The 23905-nt window shown below is 37.7% G+C and overlaps 1 protein-coding gene across 1 annotated transcript in view; it reads right to left on the reverse strand.

Moving 5' to 3' along the window:
* sept9b (septin 9b) overlaps window positions 1-14782 on the reverse strand; it is a 73470-nt gene extending 58688 nt beyond the window's left edge. Inside the window, exon 1 of the mRNA XM_042725715.1 lies at window positions 14743-14782. Within this exon, the coding sequence (XP_042581649.1) occupies window positions 14743-14767 (25 nt within the window). The 5' untranslated portion in view covers window positions 14768-14782. The remainder of the gene's footprint in view (window positions 1-14742) is intronic.
* Between the last annotated feature and the right edge of the window lie 9123 nt (window positions 14783-23905).

The following is a 23905-nucleotide window of genomic DNA, read 5'->3' on the forward strand; positions in this document are numbered from 1 at the left end:
CATAGAAATAAAAACAGTATAAATAACAACAACAACAAAAACAATATTTCTTTCTTAGTCATGTTAATTGGTAAAAAATAAGTGCAGCAATCATCAAAGTAGGCAACTCTCTCAATATCCAAGGCACAAATAGAAACCAAAATTGTCAAGCATGATACAGAGACAACTACACAACCTATTATAGCCTACATACTACTAACAGCCTAGTTATATTATGTAGCCTAATTTGCCACATCAGGGAGTCACTTTGAAAATGGGGGTATTAAAATCGCTTTTTGAATGAGCATGCATGTTTTATTTTAGTTTTTTTATTTTCTGCTGGACACTCTTTCTGGGTTATAGTTTGTTTGTTCTGGACTTCATTTCCCATCACCCTTAGTTCTGTTAGCCCTTGTTTGCGTCAGTATTTTCTTTCTGTCTCGTGTGTTGTGGATTACTTTTTGATAGTGATGGCAAAGTGAAGTGTTCTGAACCAGTGAAGTTTTCATCACAATTGTATTGGAAAAAGGTTCATTACTCGAAGCTTTTTAAATTGGTTTATGCTGTAAAAATAATTAACACCTTCCAAAGTGTTATGTTCTGTTACAGCCAGTGGTTTCACATCTGGCTCTACAACTATTTTTTTTTGTTTTGTTTTATTATATTTTATATAAATAGTGTTTTTTGTCAAAGTCACACATTTGTGTCGGTGTACTGGCATTAAAATAAGTAAAATAAAATAAAACATAAATTCATAAATTAAATCTATGATCTGTTTATTTTAACTCTGCCTCAGCCCTTTGACTGATATTTTATGGCCAAATCAATTTTTTGAGCTCATTATATAAATTACATTTACATTTAGTCATTTAGCAGACGCTTTTATCCAAAGCGACTTACAAATGAGGACAATGGAAGCAATCAAAAACAACAAAAGAGCAATGATATATAAGTGCTATAACAAGTCTCAGTTAGCTTAAACGCAGTACATGTACCAAGGGCTTTTAAATAATATAATAAATAAAAAGAAAACAGATAGAATAGAAAAAGAATAGAGCAAGCTAGTGTTAGAGGTCTTTTTTTATAATTGTATAATAAATGAAAAGAAAATAGATATAATACAAAAATATTAGAAAGGTAGTTAGATTATTTTATTTTTAAAAAAATAGAATTAGAATAGTGAGTGCAAAAGTTAGAGGGTCAAATAAAGATGGAACAGATGTGTTTTAAGCCGATTCTTGAAGATCGCTAAGGACTCAGCTGCTCGGATTGAGCTGGGCAGGTCATTCCACCAGGAGGGAACATTTAATTTAAAGGTCCGTAAAAGTGACTTTGTGCTTCTTTGGGATGGTACAATCAAGTGACGTTCACTTGCAGAACGTAAGCTTCTAGAGGGCACATAAGTCTGAAGTAATGAATTTAGGTAAAGGGCTGCAGAGCCAGTGGTGGTTTTGTATGCAAACATTAATGCCTTGAATTTTATGCGAGCAGCTATTGGTAGCCAGTGCAAATTGATAAACAGAGGTGTGACGTGTATTCTTTTCGGCTCATTAAAAATTAATCTTGCTGCTGCGTTCTGGATTAATTGTAAAGGTTTGATAGAACTGGCTGGAAGACCTGCCAATAGAGCATTGCAATAGTCTAGCCTGGACAGAACAAGAGCTTGAACAAGGAGTTGTGCAGCATGTTCCGAAAGAAAGGGCCTGAACTTCTTAATGTTGCATAAAGCAAATCTACAGGACCGGACCGTTTTAGCAATGTGGTCTGAGAAAGTTAGCTGATCATCAATCATAACTCCAATTCCAAAAACATAAATTCATAAATTAAATCTATGATCTGTTTATTTTAACTCTGCCTCAGCCCTTTGACTGATATTTTATGGCCAAATCAATTTTTTTGAGCTCATTATATAAATTACATTTACATTTAGTCATTTAGCAGACGCTTTTATCCAAAGCGACTTACAAATGAGGACAGTGGAAGCAATCAAAAACAACAAAAGAGCAATGATATATAAGTGCTATAACAAGTCTCAGTTAGCTTAAATGCAGTACATGTAGCAAGGGCTTTTAAATAATATAATAAATAAAAAAGAAAACCGATAGAATAGAGAAAGAATAGAGCAAGCTAGTGTTAGAGGTCTTTTTTTATAATTGTATAATAAATGAAAAGAAAATAGATAGAATACAAAAATATTAGAAAGGTAGTTAGATTTTTTTATTTTTAAAAAAAATAGAATTAGAATAGTGAGTGCAAAAGTTAGAGGGTCAAATAAAGATGGAACAGATGTGTTTTTAAGCCGATTCTTGAAGATCGCTAAGGACTCAGCTGCTCGGATTGAGCTGGGCAGGTCATTCCACCAGGAGGGAACATTTAATTTAAAGGTCCGTAAAAGTGACTTTGTGCTTCTTTGGGATGGTACAATCAAGTGACGTTCACTTGCAGAACGTAAGCTTCTAGAGGGCACATAAGTCTGAAGTAATGAATTTAGGTAAAGGGCTGCAGAGCCAGTGGTGGTTTTGTATGCAAACATCAATGCCTTGAATTTTATGCGAGCAGCTATTGGTAGCCAGTGCAAATTGATAAACAGAGGTGTGACGTGTATTCTTTTCGGCTCATTAAAAATTAATCTTGCTGCTGCGTTCTGAAATAATTGTAAAGGTTTGATAGAACTGGCTGGAAGACCTGCCAAGAGAGCATTGCAATAGTCTAGCCTGGACAGAACAAGAGCTTGAACAAGGAGTTGTGCAGCATGTTCCGAAAGAAAGGGCCTGATCTTCTTAATGTTGAATAAAGCAAATCTGCAGGACTGGACAGTTTTAGCAATGTGGTCTGAGAAAGTTAGCTGATCATCAATCATAACTCCAAGGTTTCTGGGTGTTTTTGATTAAAATAAAGATATTTAAATTAAGATATAAAATAAAAAATAAACAATACTAACACATTATAATGTAATATAATGTAGAGGAAACATTTCTGAGGTTCGCTTCGTTTGAACCAGATACTGAAGCAGTCACATGGTTTTCAGTCAAATGAAGCTTCAGACGTCATAGATCACATGCTTTTCTCAAAACGAATCAAGCTCCGATACAGTGCTTCAATGGGAAATGTGTTGTTTTTTTGATACAAGTTTTGAAGCTTCGGTGTTGAACATAACATACTTTTTGCCTTTGCTTTCTGTCTGTTACCATATTTTGGATCTTTGTTTTTGGATTATTAAAACTGTACTTGGGTCTTCAATGTTTTCCACAAGTAATTTCATGACAGAATATTGATGCCAAAGTCAGATCCAGCAGTTGGGCAGTGTTTCTCAGTTTTTTTTTTTTTTTTTTTGGACCATAGGCATTCGGATTCTTCCTCCAGCTTCTAAGAGGGAGCGGAGGGCACGTCTTCAGATGTCGGCAACATTACGTCAAAAGGGGCTTGCAGTAGGGTGCCTAGCTCAGACGTTTTGGACCATGGTGATGGGGCTGGAGCTTTGCGATACTGTGCTTAATAACATCAATGAATGCCATGATAACCCCTCGCCTCTGTGGGAGATGGAAGGACTTAAGACTCTCAATTATTGGTGTTTCATTGACTCTTAGTTACCGCAGCCTAATAGTACCATCAGTAGTACCATTAGGTGAGTCAGGTCATGTGCTCACTCAAGTTAATGAGTTCATTCCAGAGCTCGCTCCCATTTACAAGTCCTCTCCAGAGTCTGCTCAGGTCTATGAGTTCACTCCTGAGCCTGTTCCAGTTTATGAATTCACTCCTGAGCTCACTCAAGTCTTTGAGTTCATTCCAGAGCTCGCTCCAGTTTAGGAGTCTGCTCCAGAACCCACTCAAGTTTGAGTTCACTCCTGAGCTCATTCCAGTCCAGGAGTCCATTCCTGAGCATACTCCAGTTCCCCCCGAAGTGGCGGCTTCTGCTGCAGAACCTCCCGAGGCGGTGACGTCCACTTCAGGTTGTCTCTGGGGGGTGGCGCCCACTCCTGAACTTTCAGTCTGTCCTGTTACGGTCAAGGAGACCGTTGCCTGTCTGTTCTGTTACAGCCATAAATGTGGTTACTAACTTCTCTGTGCTCTTCATTCCAGTTCTGCCTGATCCACCGTGGTCATCTACTGCATCTTCAGCTCAGCTGAAGGAGTCATCAGCTCCATTCTGGGGGTCATCAACTCCATCCTAGTGGGCTTCCGCCTTGCTGGCTCCACCTTGGCCTCCTGCCATGCTGACCCTGTCTTGGCCTCCTGCCCTGCCGGCCCCGCCTTGGTTCCATGATCTACCTCTGGACCCAGGCCCTTTTCCACCACACAGGCCTGGCCCACCATCCCTCCCCCTGATCTGGGTTTTTCTGTAGCCGGTCCTAGACTATGGAACAGCATACTTCTGGATTAGATCTGGGCCTTCCCTTCCTGTTTTTAAATCCCCCTGAAGACTTATCTGTATTCCTTGGCTTTTGGATGAAATGTATGTTTGTGTATGTTAATGTGTTTTGTATTGATTCGTTTTTGTATTGAGTCATTTCTTTTTATTCTCTTAATCTCTATATTTACTTTATTTGTATATGTACAGCACTTTGGCATACACTAGCTGTTTTTTAAATGTGCTGTATAAATAAACTGATCTTGATCCACCTCCTTCATGGACTTCCTGGATCTTTGTTTTTGGTTTATTAAAACAGCACTCGGATCATAAATGTTTTCCATGAGTAATGATCGATCATTGCTGTTACCACAGAGAACTTAAGTCTTCGATCACTGTTGCACATCCCTAATTGATACCATGTTTGATATCAAAATAACCCTTGTTTAGTCCACCATTCATTAGTGCATACCACCTCTCATAACATGCATTTAGGGATGTCCCCGACTAAGGATTTACAAAGTTGAATCGGAATTTTTGAATGTTGCCAATAGTCGCCTGATAGTTGAATCATATGTTTGGGAGTGGGGGAAATTACCAAGAGTCAAGTCAGACATTGGAAAGTCATAATTACTGATGTTAGCACATGGGGGAAATGTGTAACAGATGCCTCACAGATACAAAAATGCTTTATGTTCTGATTAAAAGATAATTAATATTAAACGTCAGGGAAACCCTAAGAATTAACTCTTCACGCAACAATGTGCAGAAACACGGCAACTAAACTCTAAATATTCCCAGTATTTTATTAAAATAGTGTTCTCTTTACAATGTTATGTACATGACAGTCCAATTCATAGTTATTAATATTCTGCATTGTTGTTTGTCTTGCTTGCGCTGCGCGATGAAGAGCTAATCATCATAGTACTACAATGAAGCGCTTTATTGCAGTGCAACTCAACCAAATGCATCTTATACGAGATAAATAATATATACATAAACCGCCTGAAATATTTTGAAATCACTTATACCCTATCTGATCGAAAAATCCAGTCTTTCACTCTGTCTTGTTAAAGATTAAAATCCTTGCCACCAAGATGCTCCTCTGTCGGTCACGGTGATTGCAATTCCAACACTATGAAACCTTCAAACCATCAAAACTTTCACCCAAGAATGCATCTGGATGCTTGTTCAATGGCCAAGGCAATGCAAGTAACAGAAACAGAGTTTTAGTATAAGATGTAGATGTAAAATGGCACTGATAGTTCAGTGTAGATGGTTATTGACTCTTTTCAGAGCTTCATTCCCTGTTTCTCTAACAGTTTCCTTCATTTACTCTTACTCTTTGTGGCCACGAAAGATCCAAGATCCCTGTGCCGTAGATACAATGATGAGTAGATCAAGAGGTGAGTTAGGTGCTGCTTCGCACAAAGAGACGCTGCATTCGGCTCCAAAGAACAGAACGAGCAAAACCCATGCTGGCCTATTGAAAACCGGATGTCTGGGTCGTGGCCATCTATGCAAATTTTCCTAGGCAATTTCATTGTCCTTTTGTCAGTGATGTCAGAGGTATCTGGGCTCTGAGTGCGGCCCCTAGTGTCAAACTTTGACACAACGTCTAAATGACCAACTGAAAGGGAAATGCCAACTAGGTTAGGTTAGGTTAGGTCAACTTTATTATCCCCGAGGGGCAATTTGTTTCACAGCCAGCAGAATCCATACAATCCCAAACACACAGCAACAAACAGTACAGAAAGAAGAAAGAAGAGAGAGGCGAAAAAAAAACGAAAAATACATTTTTAAGTATTTAAAAACCCAATAGCAACTGGTACAAAAGAATTTTTAAATCTATTTGTCCTGCAAAGCGGTAAAGAATATCTACGTGAAGAAGGTAACAACATAAAAAGATTCTGCAAGGGATGGCTGGAATCTCTTAACATTAACTCGGCCTTCCTCAGAGTCCTTGCTTTATGCAAACTGTTTAAATCAATCAGGTTGGTGCCGACAATCTTACCACACACTTTAACAATACCCTGAAGTCTATTTCTATTTTTCAGATTAAGCCATCCATACCAACACACAAATGTAAAAGTAATAACTGACTCAATAAAACAAGAATAAAACATTTTCATAAAAGTGCTATCCACGTTAAAACCACAGAGTTTCCGTAAAAAAATACATACGCTGGTGGGCTTTTTTACAAACAGCATCCACATGAGCCCCAAAAGTCAACTTTTCATCTATTATAGTACCAAGATATTTAAAATGATGTACAATCTCGACAGCATGATCATTAATAACCACAGGAGAGATGGCTGTACGATTCTTCCTAAAATCTACAATCATCTCTTTAGTTTTTAATACATTAATGTCCAACAAGTACAGTTTACACCAATCAATAAAATCTGAACATAATCATTATTATTAAGGAGGAAAACGATTTACTGAATCGTCAGCAAACTTAATGATATGGCGCCTCTCAAGTTGCATATGACACTCATTAGTATAAAGCACAAATAAAAGAGGTGAAAGAACACACCCTTGCGGTGACCCAGTAGAGGAAAAAAGTACATCAGACAAAAACACTGTTCACCTTCACACGCTGAGACCTATTGGTTAAGAAATCCATCAGCCAACTCATCAATCCAAAATCAATATTACTGTATGAACACTCTTTAACCTTTCTGCTAGGATATGAGGTTGGATACAATTAAAGGCTGATGAAAAATCAATAAAAACCAAACGTACAAAAGTTTTTGCGCCCTCAAGGTCTGCCAAAATCATGTTTAATAGAGCACATATCACATCATCAACACCCCTGCCTGACCTATAGGCAAACTGAAGCGGATCTAGATTTTCCTGTACCATGTCAAAAGCGCATACTTAACAATTCCCTCAAATGTTTTCATTATCAGAGAAGTAAGTGCTACTGGCCTGTACTCATTTAAAGATTTTGGTGCATTATTCTTGGGAACAGGTATGATAATAGACTCTTTCCAAAGACAGGGAACCTTATGGAGACTCAATGACATTTTAAAAATAAAACAAAAAATATCTGCAAGTTGTTCCGCACAATTCCTAAGAATACGGCCCCCAATACCATCCGGGCCAGGACTTTTCCTCTCTCTTACACCTCGAAAAAGTTTTAAAACTATATCCTTGTCAACATTAACCCTATTCTGTTCCGGAGCAACATTATTAAACACTGCCAATTCCTGACTAAAATCATAACTATTAAAACGATTATAAAAAACATTCAGATCATTAGAAAGATCAAAATCAAGCTTCCCATCAAGAGAAATATTAAGTTTTTTGGAATTCATCCCCATCATGGATTTTACCCCCTCCCATGCAGAACGTGAATTCCCGGTTCTTAGCATATCCTCCACTTTGACCTTATAATTAAGCCTTGCCATTTTAAGTTCTTTTTTAACTTGTTTTTTTTAATACCTTATACTGAGTCACATCACCTAGATTAAAACAAATATTTCTCTGAATAATTGTATTTTTTACCGATTTAGTTACCCATGGTATATTATTCTGGTAAATGGCTATTTCTTTCCTGGGAATAACAAGATCTTCACAAAACATAATATAAGCTGACACCGTCTCTGTAAGTTCATCTAAATCTGCACAAGCATCAGTAAACACATCCCAATCTGTGCAGCTTAAACAGTCCTGGATACAATTTATAGATTCAGCTGACCACACCAGAACTGAACGCCGTTCCGGCTTAGTTTTCTTCAGGACTGATTTGTATAGTGGAACCAAGTGCACAACATTATGATCAGATGAACCAAAGGGAGCTCTACAAAGCGATTTGTATGCTCCCTTAACAGATCCGTAACAATGATCCAAACATTTCATATAGCGTGTAAAAACAGGTTACATACTGATAAAAACCACACAGGGACTTCTCCATATTACAGTGATTAAAATCACCCATAATAAAATTAGGTGCGTCCGGCGAGATCCCTTGAAGCCTTTGCACAGTTTTTTAACAATAATTCGGGTTGCAGAGTCAACGTTAGCTCTTGGGTGAATGTACACGAGCATGATAAATATCTGGGGGAACTCCCTTGGTAAGTAATAGGGTCGAAGGGAAACAGATAAGAGTTCAATGTCGGGAGTGCATAGTGTCTCCCTAACGACCACTGTATTACACCAACTTTTGTTAACATAAAGGCATAATCCTCCACCAAGTGATTTACCCGTCACAGTTGGATCTTTGTCCAAACGATAGGGTTCCCCAAATCCATCAATTTCCAAGTCGGAATAAGAGTCTTGTTCCTTGAGCCATGTTTCCGTGAAAGCAAGACATGCTTCTCTAAACTCCAGGAATTTTACATTTGCCCGAAGCTCATCCAGTTTATTTCGGAGTGACTGAACGTTAGCCAGCATAACTGTAGGGAGAGGAATACGACGATGGCCTTGTCTCTTCAATCTCTGACGCATGCCGCCGCGACTCCCCCTCTTCCTCACCCCTTTCGGCTTGGATGCACACTCTCGGTTTGCTGCGGTAAAATCCGACTGAACAACCTCTGCTGGAAACGCTGCCAGGGGATCCACACTTCCCCCTCCAGAGTTACGTAGTAGGAAAAGAAACTCGCGGCTGTACTGCAGAGATACACAGGGCTCGCAAAAAACACTCAGAAAGTGCAAAAAAAGAAAAAAAGAAAAGAAAAAACTTGTCATATTAAAATAAGTCATTGTTTCCAAACAATAAAAAATTCTAATAGATAAAAAATGCACGAAACAAGCAATAAACAAGCACAAAACCGCAAACAAACAAACAATAAACCGCACTGCACGCTTCCCAAACTGCTGCTGCGTGTCGCCATCCACAGCGCCACCAATTAAAGACGTCCAAGACAACTAAGACAAATGAGAAGGTTTTATAGCGTAAGGATGTAAAACTGTCTGGCTACCACAGATTCCATGATGACAGAACACATCAGTGGAATTAATGCCATAGTAACAGGGATATTTTAACAGTCATATTCTGGGCACACACTCATCTGGCTGTGCTGGATGAGCACTGGATGGGAAAAATAGGGAAGGCCCCAAGCTTTTATCAGTCCATGAAAGAGACAGAGGAGAACTCTGTCATACCTTTCAGCACTGCCATCAAGCCTGATTCACACATAACACAATCTCCTGCAGCCTGTTATCCAAGCACATTCCTCTTGCATGAATGAACATCCTGTAAACACACATGTGCACGAGCACACGCATGCTTGTGTTTTTTTCTTTCTTTTTCAGGAAAGCAGATGGACATAGACACGTGTGCAAAAGCATCCATGCAAAAAAACAGAGATGTAGATGAATCCACAAATAGCACAGCATCAGTGTAAATAAAGGGTACAAGCCTAACAGCCCCAAACACTCTGACCTACAAGCATGACTCAAACATGCAAATTCTGTTATATAAGAATGTACTGTTTAATCACCAGACTCGCTAGCTCTGATGGCAGTGCCACGGGGCAGCAATTCTTATTGAAGCAGAGGAAGCAGTCACAAAAAAAAATTGAAATAAATGAAGAAAAAAAAGTATGATGTCATGGTAGAACCAATAAAGAATATGATGGGGTGATTCAATAAACAGGACTTTATGTGTGGACAGGAAATGTGTACAAAGACTAGGAATTTCTTCCAAATGCAGCATTTTCTTTAAAGTCATGTTCTTTTTCCCTAGATCATGATCTGTGTGTCACTTCTTCTCTTGACACATTTGGACAACCTTCTTTTGGCCACCAAATGCCAACTCACTGATGCCCTATACCACTAATGAATGGTGAGGCTTGTGATTTGTGCAAACTGATTTCCTCGGACAGCTGCGAAATGTTCTACATTTTCAAAAGTCTAATAATAAAACACTTGGCCTGATGGTCACCAAATGTAATAAGAGAGGGATATGTATTCTAGGATGAGCGGGAGGACGTTTCTCCCTCTGTATTATGTATTCTCCCTTAACCTGTGTTAAATGGGCCCTGACAATCCTGCACAAGGGGGAAAAATAGTATGTGGGCCATACTAAAACATATGGAGGTAAAATTCCCATGTTTTCCATCTTGCATGAAAAAGTCACTTGTTAAAGATTCTTTGACTTTAGGCAATAATCATGACTATAACCTCGAAAGAGTTCTGATCAAATGACACTTAATTTAATTTCAGTGTTTCTGACATATTTATTTACATATATCATCGAGTAATTTACAATTTGTAGTATACAAAATAAAGCTGCAATAACAGTTTAAGGTTCAAGGCTAACATTTAATTAGCTTTTATTTAATCAACAGTTAATTATCATCATATATTAATAAATTAATAAATGATTCATACAGATTAATAAATACTGTAACAATTATTATTCATTGTTAATTCATTATACCTAATGTATTAAAAAATGACCTAAATGAAATTCATTCAATCAAGCTGAATAGGTTTCCAAATTGCCTCTTACATCTAAACAAACAGATTGACTGAATGCAGACCAGCAAGAATTGCAGTTGTTATGTTGTTAGTAAATATAATTCAGTTTGTGATATGGTGTTTCTTTGAGTATATAGTCAAATTGCAAATGTCTAAATCTACTGCAGAAGCAGGACTGAGATAAACTCCTCTCATGTGGAGTTTGGCCACAGACTTGGCCACAGTTTTTGGCAGAGCACACAACTCTAAATATGAAAGCACTAGGCATGACCTTGAGAGTTACGTAACTATTAATTAGGGTGACAATTCAGTCAAAATGAAGTCTTTAAGCATTTGGTCTTTGCACATTCCCTGCAGTTCTGAACTAAGGGTTTAGGGATAAGGTACACTTGGTTATAAATTAATATAATTATTTAACCCTTGTGCGCTCCTCATTTGAGAGTCACACTCATGGTCTTCATGGTCAAAAGTGACTGGACACCTGAAATATCTTTTTTTTTTCTTCAGTAAAATCAATCTAATATATTTTTGTTCAATAATATTTTTTCTTTTGTATTTTGAGAGAATGTCATGGTACTAATTAATATTTATGCAATAATTATGATCAATTTCTCCCATTGAAAATAGTACAAAAAATTTTCAATTAATGCAGTATTTCAGATTAAAATAGAGACCAGGCCTTTGACATAAAAAAACCCCCTGTAATTTCATGGTGTAACCACTAGATACCTGTATAAGACTCTATAGACAGGCTTGTGAATTCGCTAGTTTTTTATACATAACTTTATATTAAGGCATTCTCAAAGACTACTTTTTGTCAAGGTTTATATTTTTTGTTGTTTTACATTTTGATTTGAAGTGTAGTTTTCTTGCATTATTATTACTACATTCAAACCTGAACACAGAAAGCACTTTGTTACACAAAACTCTATTATATATTATTTTATATATATATATAAAATGTAACAAAAATTAATAGGAATGCTTTATCAGAGCTTAATCCTTCTGGGTCTGATCTGATTTTAACCTTTTATTTCTTCTGATTAATTTTGGCTATATGGTTTTAGCCATACTTATTCAACTGAGTATGTATAATTATGTTAGTGTGTGTCTGGGAGTGTGTGTAAGTAAGTGTGTGTGAGTGGTCCGTTTTACACTCTTGATGTTTAAGAGTGTAACCCCTTCCTTGCTGTCCACTTTTTTTTTTACTGCATTGTAGTCGAATTATTGATTTTATTTTACATAGTTGCAGTGTAACAGTCATGCCCATTTATAGGTGAGTGTGTGTACAAGTGTGTGTGAGTTGGTGTCACCTTTTTTTTAATTTATATAGCGCTTTAAACAAAAAAGATTGCGTCAAAGCAACTGAACAACATTAATTAGGAAAACAGTGTGTCAATAATGCAAAATGACAGTTAAAGGCAGTTCATCATTGAATTCAGTGATGTCATCATGCAGCTCAGTTCAGTTTAAATAGTATCTGTGCAATAATTTGCAATCAAGTCAACGATATCGCTGTAAATAAAGTGTCCCCAACTAAGCAAGCCAGCAGCAACAGCGGCAAGGAACCAAAACTCCATCGGTGACAGAATGGAGAAAATACCTTGGGAGAAACCAGGCTCAGTCGGGGGGCCAGTTCTCCTCTGACCAGACGAAACCAGCAGTTCAATTCCAGGCAAGGTACGCAATATCGCGTTCATTATCGAAGGCGATTCATCTTCGATAATGAACGCGATATTGCGTACCTTTTCAGTGAACTACGGCTCTGTCTATTAAATGCCGCTCCATTTGAAAGCAGGTGATGGCGATTTAGCGCTAATCAGGGAACCGGCTTTACTGACTAGATACGCATGATCATATCGTTCGATATATCGCCCAGCCCTACTTGTATGTATTTTAAAGGGGTCATATGATGTTGCTAAAAAGAACATTATTTTGTGTATTTGGTTTGGCAGGTCTCTCTTTGTTAACACACCTTTTTCAGATAATCAGCTCGTTAGAAGTGAGCATGAACTGTATTCCCACTGACATGGTCCCTACACAGTGTTCACTGCTTCCTACTCCCTGAGCAGGGGAAATCTGTTGAAGTTTACCTCACTTCGGAAAATTCATTCACGGATTTGTTTTTGATATAGGTTTTTTCAGTCTGTAATGTGTGGATTTGTGTTGCTCTGTGTTTTATTACAATTTAAATTGTGATATCGTATACTTCTGTACACTTTGAATGGAACATATACGTTCGCTTCGAACTAGATTCATGGCAGAATATCCTGTGATGTCCACTTCGCAGGGCACTTATGTTCGAATAGAACAAACATCTGAAGACATAAGAAAAATGTGCAGAGCAGGGGGGTGCGAGAACTGGTATTGAGAAACGCTGCTCTACACTGCTCAAAACTCGCGTTTGAATCATCAGAGGCAAATCCTTTACATATGTAAACATACTTACAGACTGTGAGTCTGAACAGCCGACACTGATTGTAGTCTACTCTCCCAGGATCAGCAAACAGTCCTCCGTTAAATGCGCTGCACACATCTGAATATTTGGGTTGAACTCTTCTGGAACGTTGTCATAAATACAACTTAACCACTGATTTCTAGTTGTGTCCTCTTTTGGAAGGCCAAACAAAGTAGTTTCGCTTTCATAACGAAACAGTGTCTCCACAACATGGCACCAGTGGCAACAGCGAGAATCAAAGGTTATGCCTTCTTTCTTTGCCTAAACATTTGGGCGGCATTATGCAAATCTTCCCACATCATGACATAGAGATGTGGGGGCGTGTTTAAACAAGGCATTTTAGGAGGCCATGGATGAGTCTTAAAGGGTTAGTTCAGCCAAAAATGAAAATTATGTAATAAAGCATCGAATATACATTTTTGTCCAAAAATAACAAAAATTACGACTTTATTCAGCATTTTCTTCTCTTCCGGGTCTGTTGTGAGCGCGTTCACGACACTGCAGTGACGCCGCTGACGTACGACGCTGCTGACGTGTTTTCTTTGTTATTGGGTGCGCCAGAAAACACGTCAGCAGCGTTTTTTGTTTTGAGATTATTTGTAGTGTTAAAAGCAGTATAGGAATAGAATTTAATTTTGTTTAATTTAATTATTTTTGTTATTTTTGGAGCAAAATGTATATTCGATGCTTCAACAAATTCTAACGGACCCTCTGATGTCACATGGACTACTTTGATGATGTCTTTATTACTTTTCTGGACATGGACAGTATACCGTACACACATTTTCAATGGAGGATCAGAAAGCTCTTGGACTAAATCTGAAATATCTTAAACTCTGTTCCGAAGATGAATGGAGATCTTACGGGTTTGGAACGACATGAGGGTGAGTCATTAATGACATAATTTTCATTTTTGGGTGAACTAACGCTTTAACTTTTATAAAGAATATCTCTTTGGGTTTGAGATTTTAGTCTTTGCAACTTTAGGGATCTTATATATTTACTAACAGCCTGTAACACTCCAAAGAGAAAGGAAAACTTGGATATAGTTTTATCACTAAAAGCAAGAACAGACTGTAAACTGAAATGGGCTGCTTTCATAAAATAAAATGAAATATTTCTTTTTTATTTTACTTTCGTATTCAGAGAAATACATATGAGCACATGTATGTATGAGGTTTTGTAAAAGTTATTATAGTCAACATTGGTTCAGCATGATCTGACTGATGTGGCTTTATTTTCACCTACCATTTAAGTGACTTCTGCATTTAGGAATAGAGGTTAGCTGGCCTCATGCCTAAGTATATTAATAGAGCTCTCAGACTGTAAGAAACCCCCAGGATAAAGTGAAGTACGAGAACCTAGAGATAGTAATTACTTTATAATACAAGCTTGAAAGAAAGAAAGAAAGAAAGAAGAAAGAAAGAAATAGGCTATTGGACCAATTTTTCACCATCAACCAAAATCTTTTAAAACTCATACATAGCCTACTTATACACCACATACTAATAATGCTAAGTCTTACCTTGATGCGAAGTAGTTTTCTTCATCTTTAATAAATATCCACTTTAAAGGACACAAAAATACAAAGTTTTTTTTTAAATATATCTATATTTACACGACGAATGCCTTGGCGTCCAGTTATCGGTTCAAGTGTAATCCGCGCGCTGATCTTGTTCAGGTTTGTAGGGCGCCAGTGTGCATCTTCCTCTAGTCAAAGAGAGCGTGACGCGTGGTAAGACTATGTAGGGCGCGCGCATAGGCTCACATCTGCCAGGAGCGCGCTTTTTTTACACATAGTCTACTATCGCAAGACAGCTTTGGTGGCTCGCTAGCAATTCCCTGTTTTTGTTTCAAGGGTTTTTATCAATTGACTTAATTCACTAAATTAATAAAATTAAATAAAATCAGTGTTTTGGAGCAATAGAGTTCATAAGGAAGCATAATTAGGCTCCAGATATGGGGCTTGAATAACAAAATACAAAAGAGATAAACAGAGAGTGCCACTATTGATGCAACAATGGAGTAACAACGCTTTTTGATCCTCTGGAGAAAAGTTTTGTAACATTTACGGACCCCCTCTCTCTCTCTATCAACCAACTCTGAGAGCCTTGTTGCACTTACACGTATTAAACCAGAAGATGTCGCAATTGTAAAGTATATTAACATTTGTTTTCTCAGTCGACAGCCATCATTTTTTCAGTGATAATGCTATCGAGCCATCATTAAAGGGCGGGTGGCAGAGGGCAAATAGAAGTGAAAACAGTGCAATATTTGTAAAATTTCGAGTAATACTTAAAACCTTAGACTGTTTCAGATGTGTTTAATTAGGATTTGAGCTAAACACTGCAGGAAAGTGGCCCTCCAGAAGAAGAATTAGATGAATGGAAGAATTTTTTATTTTTATTTTTTTTTAATAAATGATGCATTTGATCTAATTGGAGCTATTTTTATAATTATTTAAAATATTTAGTAGCTTACAAGCCACATGAAGCTTATGTAGCTAGCATTACTAAATGATAGATGATCGACAGGTGCCACAGTATCCACTGTCATGGCCAGTATTGCCAGTTTCCCTCAAGAATCCTAAAACAGGACTCAAACATTCCAGTCTAAGGACATGAAAGTCTTAAAATCTCCTGGCAGTGGTTTATTGTTTTTTTTTTTTTTTTTTTTTTGGTTTTGAAACAGTAAGCAACTTTGGACATGGCACACATTCATCTGCAACCAGCCATTAGGCTCAATGGCCTGATTTTCCAGTGTATAAGGAATAGCTCTCAACCCAGGAAATTCAACTAAGGCTCCCCTTAAAAAAGTTGCTTGTTATCTTGGCTCTTTCTCTATAACACATCAGATTAATTATGTCATATAGCCAATTATTTACCATAACCACCTCCTAAAAGATGGTCTGAGGTTGAGGGTTTTACTGTCACACCATCAACAGTGTCAACCTCCAATCTTATCCTTCTTTGATCTAACCCCTGACTTCTGATTAGAATTCTGATCTACTTATCCGATCAGCCATTTTTCTTTATATACATAGTAAACTACCAAATTTATTCAGTCTTAGTCTGAGTCTTGTGTATTATGGAAATTATCAATTAAGATTTTTTTACATTGTTTTTGTTAGGCACAAAGAAAAACCTACCGTCACTGTGTGGTGTAGTAATGTTACATATGAGACTAAAGTTTCAAAGCGCATATTGAGTAAGCAGTGCAATTTCTCATGATGCTCTGTGCCGGAGCGTGTATTGTTTTCAGAGAATCACGTGATCAAAGAAAAATGAAGCCTTACTTTCTGTCCAATCACGTGCGTGTGTCGGAATGTTCGAATCCCCAGGGGCAAGTTCAAATTCAAACTGGTGTGCTCCGTTTTGCTACGGTTTTCGGTTTGAACGACATGTTTCCTGGAAACCCCAAGAAGGCCTGACGGGTTTGAGATGCATTTTCTCTTGTTTGGTGGACGTGTCAAACATGTCAGCCCAATCAACAGCAATGTGTATATAAACCACGCAGTATTAAGAGCTCGCACAATGTAATTAACATCAAAATAAATTTGCAGAGCAAGAATATTGTTTGCACATGTTTATTTACATTAAAGGCAAAATAACTAAAATAATAGGAGCACAAGTATAGATCTGGAACTTCTTTAAGTCTGTCAAAATATAATTTAGTAAATGCAATGTCTGGTCCATATCCTTTCCTTAGGAAGGTGTGCTAAATACTGATTAATGTAACAAAAATTCTTTACATATTTATATATTTTGCTATTGTATTATGGAGTGACACTTTCATAAACTTTTCTATACCCCTCTGATTATATAATGGTAAATATTACAATATCATAGCACAACAACAGTGATCAGCAACAATGATACTCACAATAAAAATAATAAGGTCATATAACGTTAGATCATAACACAGTCTCGGAGGTAAGAAGTGGATTATCCTTCACCTGAAATGTTTGTCTTTTCATCCTGAAATGCGAGGCAAATGTTGGATCGCAATAATTAACCACAGTTTCAGGGTGTTCAATGCACCACCGTTTCCGTTTAAAAAACGTTTTGCACCGTTTTTGTCGGGGCTGAACGCAGCCCAGATCTTACTAGTAAGTTTTCATTCAGACTTATTCAATTACATTTAAAATACCCAGACATAAATGTAATATGAAGAATAAACATTATTTAAGAAAAAAAATAATAATATTTGGCATATGCAGTTCATATATGTGTTCAATGTTCATTATTCTTCTATTACATCATATTGATATTCATATTGGCATTTAATGCCACAGTTTAATGGTTAAATTATTTTATCAGAGAGTAATTCAACACACAAAAAAAAAAAAAAAAAAAAAAAAAACACACACACAGTTTGTTTTTATTTGGCACGTAAGGCTTTTATTTGTGTACGTAATATGAGTCGATCTATGGAATTTGTGGTCGCTGCTTCGTTCCACGGAGTAGAGCTGAAGATCTTTGCCCGAACCCGACGGGTTCGGGCTTAATTTATATCATCTTACGCGGGCTCGGGCCGGGCTCGGGCTCCGGTTTGCGAGGTAAACGAGCGGGTATGTGATGCGTTTCGATTAGCGCGAAAAAGATGCGAAAATGTATGCTGAGTAGGTATAACGGAGGCTTGCCTCTGGCGATTACGTTTTGGTTGCACCAGCAACTAAAGCAAAGTCTAAGGTGTGGAAAAAGTTTTTACCATGTTTATGAGAATAATGAGTGAATATTGACGCACCATCAGTGAGCGCAGGAACGCGCTGAAGACATCTACAGTGGATTCAATAATTTTCCTCCACAAAAACATGTAGCCTTAGCCTAATCTTTATGAGTAAAGGTTTTTCAAATGATAACTAAATATTCATTGAGTCTTAAATGCATAATATGGACAGAGTATTTACGCTAATATTGGCATTATTCTTTTATTTAATGTCAGCTGCTGGCGAAGCAAATCTGTCGGAGTCTTTATCTTAATTTCGTTATTGCGAAATACCCATCTTAATTTAAAATTTATCTTAATTTATTTTGTTAAAAAAAGACTCGTTTTTATTGGTGCGTTGGTCTATTTATAGGCTAAATGAGCCTATGCCCATTTAGAGTGCTGATGTTACAGAGGACTTATTTTATTTCTTTATTCCAACTTCCAAGTGGTCTAGTCTACGTTAGTTATGAATAAATAATGTAAAACATGTATAAATTATTCATTCTTGACACAAGGAAAAAGAGCTGTGTGTGTGCGCACATTTGAATAATGTCGGGCTATAAACGGGTTCGGGCTTTTAAAAAGCTGTCAATCAAAATGTACTTGTCGGGCTCGGGTCCTGTCGGGCCTAACTTTTATGGCCCGATTACAGCTCTACCACGGAGTGCCTTTCACAGGCTTTTGGCTGCTATATTTTTTATTAACCACCAGATGGCGCTGTTTTTGACACTCGTGAAGCTCCCGAATTATTTTGTGTTATGTATTTTTTATTATATTTTATATTAGGTGACTTGCTGCCCTCGCTGCCGTATCAGGCAATGACTTTGCAGGCAGTGTTTGTGCACGAATTCGGCACCTCACAAAATTTATTTCAGACAGGCTTCTGAGGCAGTGTAATGGTTTAATGATCTACAGCTAAATATAGAGAGCTTTGGTGATAACTAAGTGGATATTTAATTACTGCAATATTAATTTCTCGCTAGAAATTACATCAAAAGTGGAAAACTTTGATCAAAAACAAACATTTACACACAAACTGACCACCGACCGCAACTTTCAGACACCATCTTTATTTTTTGGCTTAACTGTCACGGAATGGAATGCTCAAGATTGTGGGATATCAAAGGCAGCGAAGGATACATCTATTCTGCCTTCAAAAATCGGCCAGATGAAGGCATCTCAGGAGACACGAACTGAAGCTAACATTGAATTCGGACATGCCTTGATGCCTTCCTACCTTGGAATGCGTCCTTAGAAGGCAGCATTTTTCAGTTTTCGGATGCAGCCTCAGAGCTTCATCGGGCTTCATTTGCCCATCACTAGCGTGGTGTGGGAGAAACGCACGAAGATGAAGAAGATGAGGGTTAATCATCTTTAATAATCCACATACGGTAATCCACAATAGGAAGACATAAACACACGCACACGTTGACGAGACAAAGAATCACTGAACAGAATAAAACTTATAAGGTAGAGTAAATGAGGATAATTGATAAGACACACCTGAACATAATGACACAATTAGACAAGGACGGAAAAATAGGTCACACTAAGCCGGGGTGCCCAAACTGGGTCCTGGAGGGCAAAGTTTAGCTCCAACTTGCCTCAACACACCTGTTGGGAAGTTTCTAGAATGCCTAGTAAGAGCTTGATCAGCTTCTTCAGGTGTGTCTAATTGGGGATGGAGCGAAATTCTGCAGGACACCGGCCCTCCAGGACCAAGTTTGGGCCCCCCTGCACTAAGCACATGGGGAAGGAAACACAAGAAACAGTCCATGGGAGTGTGACACCTACAGAAAAAAAAAAAAAAAAAAAAAAAAAACTAAACAAAACAAAACAAAATGTTGCCATACGTAATATGATAAGTTCTTTCAACAATACATTACATTCATACACACTCATGCAAGTTTTCAAATACAAACATCTATTCTACATAGGAAAAGACTCAACATTTCCTCTATCTGTTCTCAGAGACTTGTTTTTGCAGTCTGAGTATATATTGTGAGTCTTTTCATTTCTGTAACCTCTGCTACTATTTAAAACCACTCTCTCATAGGCAGATGTTCTTTGTACCATTTCCGTTACCACCTTTTTGCTTGTTACCTATAATATCTTAGATATCTGTCTTCCTTTTTAACCTCAGATTAAAAATACCTGTGGACTTCAAATACAACCTGCGATGTAAAAGTAGCCCAATTCTATGGTAAAACCACAGACTTGGCAACCCTGTCCTGTTCATACCTTTCTTGTATGTCTGTATAATCACTTGTATAAACTGATTAATCTGAACATTGTAATTTAATTCCTTCAAATAATATTAGTGTAAATGTAAATTTGGCTTGGTTTACAAGACCAAACTTTTATAGTTTGCAAGTTTTCCATAATGTCATCATTTATAAAGATCCATTTAACAATCCTATGATCAGTCATCCCTGGTTTAATGTCTTCATGCCATGGCTGCTACGCCAGAGTTTCACTTCTTGATTCAAGTCCAGTGGTCCCGACACCAAGTCCATTAAAGGTTTATGGTTAAATCACAGCCACAAAGGCCATCCATGACCCTTTTTTGCCCCAAGCTACTGCCATGGTGCCCATATGTGAACTAAGTTTGCACAAAGTTACACCTATGGAGACAAAGTTACTGTGCCCCATGTCATGAGGCTGTCCATACCCAGTCTGTCACAGCCAAGGAGGCCGTCCATGTTTCAGCTCCACCATGGCCTCCTGATCTCCTGTGATCTTCTGCTCTGCAGAGGTGGTCATCCCCTCCACCAGCTCCACCCCGGTGGTCTCCATTTCCACTCATTACGTAATGCCCACATAATCCTTCATGGGGATAACCATTGCTTCACTGCCACTGCTCCACGGGCAATGGTTTCATCTTCTGCTCCACGGTCCAGACCCCGCTAATGCTCCACGGATGCTCCCTAGTCTACCATTGCTCCCCAGCCTGAGTCTGCTACTGTTTCATCAACACAGTCTCATTCCCTACTCGTCAAATGTCTGACGCATGGTCAAGGGACCCTGGCGTCACTTTTTAATGAACTGGGTATACCTTTGGCGTCATTTTTCAACGTGCAGGGTAGTCCGATAGACTTCTATAAAACTCAACAGCATTGAAATTCATCTGACATCTTGGGTCAGCACACCACAACTCGTTGTCTGCCTTGTTTGGGTCGAGACTACAATAAATAAAAATAAAAAGGAATAGGCTACAAAAAAATTATCTATGCCAGGGCGAGTCAAATGGCGGCCCCCAGATCATTTTTATCTGGCCCTCCAACTGGTTTTTGATGTTTAAAAACCCTCGCAATCTGATATCAAAGTGCCCTCTGCGCAAAGGTTTAGCGCGTTCATCAGCGGTGAGTTTAAAAACACTCAACTGCAGGTAAAACGGCATTCAGAGGTGAGTTTGACCAAAGCAACGTTCAACTGCAGGTAAAACGGCATTAAAAGCTGAGTTTAACAACGCTTCAAGGTGCATGCAAGTAAGCAGTTTAAGCGTTTTCTTACAACCCATTCTCACTCCCAAAGCGTCAAAAACTGGAGCATGGTCAAGCGCCTCTAGCATCACTGTGAAGACGCAATAGGACCTACATTGCTTTCAGTGGGAAACTTTTGGCGTCAGTACTCAGACGCGAAGGGCATGAGATGTTTATCACTATGAAATCACGTTCAAGAAGTCTCATTCAGCACACATCGCGATATTTGCCATTGGTTTACATGTGCCACAGGTTGGGTGAGTGGTCGTAAATACGCTCATGCGAGTGAGCATGGTGACCACAAGTGTGTGTCGAACTTTTCATTACCTAATGGCAGTGGTTCCCAATCCTGGTCCTGGAGAGCCCCCAACACTGCATGGTTTTGGTGTCTCTCTTATGTGACACACACTTTTGAAGTCTTGGAGTCTTCACTAATGAGCTGATGAGTTGAATAAGGTGTGTTTGAATAGGGAGACATCTCAAATTTGCAGTGTTGGGGTTCTCCAGGACCAGGATTGGGAACCACTGCCTTATGGTACACATTTAAGTGTTTACAGAGAATTTTATTATTATTATTTTTTTTTTTTTAGTTTCAACTTTGCATTTTAAAATAAACTTCTAAATGTCTGTTCAATAGTCCCTATTACAGATGACAGTTTAATTTGTGGTGCTTCCAATTAAGTGATAAAAAAGCAGTTGCAAATTATTTTTTCTGTGCACCAAGAAAACGTGCAACAGTTTGTTTTACTACCAAACTATTCTCAATATCTTATTATTATTATTAATATTTCACATACATTGGAGAGGTTTCCGTGACCAGATCAATTACACTACTCATAACAGTCCTTTAAGCATGTAATAATTTTTTTAATAATTCATATGAATATAGCTTGCTATTAGTGACTTGCTTTTAATAATAGATGCATTTAACATTTAATTGTACAGCATCTTTACAGAGGCTGTTTTTATGGTCTAAAAAAAAAGTTGCATGTAATAATATTTCCTTTCCTTCTGTCTTACAGGATTGCTTGCAGATAACACTGTCCTTCTCCATCATGCACAAGGACTCACCTCTTTAACTTTTTATCCCCCCCCCCCCCCCCCCCACACACACACACACACACAGAAATGGTCCCTGGATCAGTGTTTCGACTTTGCAGTGGTTTGATTTTTGCAGAAAATGCAACTTTGTTTTAATTATAAGCTTATAATGAATACATTTTTACAATAGTTGAAAATAGTATTTTCGTATTGATAAAGCATTGTGTTCTCTTTTTCAAGCTTCATACAGTAAACTTTACTTCTGGTGCTTTTATAATAAAAAAGCATCAGTTCTCATCAGGAGTTTTAGTAAAGGACATATTCATGCACAGCCATCCCCTAGTTCCAGTCATGAAGTGAATGATGTTATTTTCAAAGTTATATTTCTGCATTTTTATGTAGCAGGTGTTTGTTTTCCTGAACATTTTATCTTTCTTCCATTGTTCGGACAATCAGTGTTTATTTGGTGCTGTGCTGATAGAGTTTTATAGATGATATTGCACACTTGACATGCATGTCTCCATGGTGTTATTTTCTGAGTTTGAAACAGTGTGTTTTATCATTTTTTGGTCAATTTCATTTTTAAGAAAATTGATTTTTCCAGTGTTCTCTGAAAGACTGTATCTGTATATACTGTTTTGTTTTTTAATAAAAGTATTTACATAATGAAAATAGTTAATGTTTACAACATAACTGCCTTTTTATTCTTCATAGTGGCAAAAACTAGCTTGTTGACAGAGGATGCAGTGCAGTAATTTGGGCATTTTGTCTTTGAATTAGTTTTTTCTTTCTGTTTTTATTGCTAGAGTTCAAATGTTAGAACATGGCAAATCACAGAAACACAAAAGTGAATAATTTTATAACTTTAAAACACAACGTAACATACAATGTAAATGTTAGAAGCTCATCATTTGATTAGTAAATGCACTTGTCTTTGGACAAAAAAAAATCTTTTATATTTAATGAGAGGAATCGGTTAGATGGGATCCAACTGCGAATGCTGGGCATGTGCACATCAATATTGCCCAACTTTTGTCAAGCTGAACAACAATAATCACTGTATTTGCATTATTGTTGGAGGTAGGTGTAGATGTTAATAAAACACAATCTAATGGGTAGCAAATTTTATTGATTGTTAACCAATCTATCCCTTCAGCCGAAAAACGGAAGACATTTGTCATAAATGACCATAAATGGATAAGGAAGTGTGACGCCGCTGTTGATATCATTGGCTGTGAATTTCCCTTGTCACTGCAGGACTGTCTGTGGTTGGACTTGGACTAATATGGGGATCTTTTAACCCATATTAAACAGCGCATCATGTTACAAAAGTATGTTTTGCTGCTTTTATCACATTAGTAATAGATTAAGTAAACAATTAAGGGTTGTTATGTTGAGAATCCTAACCCTAACCCTAAGCATAACTTCAATCAACTACAAAGAAAAGTGCCAAGT

This window comes from Cyprinus carpio, chromosome B6 (genome assembly GCF_018340385.1).
Source record: "Cyprinus carpio isolate SPL01 chromosome B6, ASM1834038v1, whole genome shotgun sequence".
In the NCBI taxonomy this organism is placed as follows: domain Eukaryota; kingdom Metazoa; phylum Chordata; class Actinopteri; order Cypriniformes; family Cyprinidae; genus Cyprinus; species Cyprinus carpio.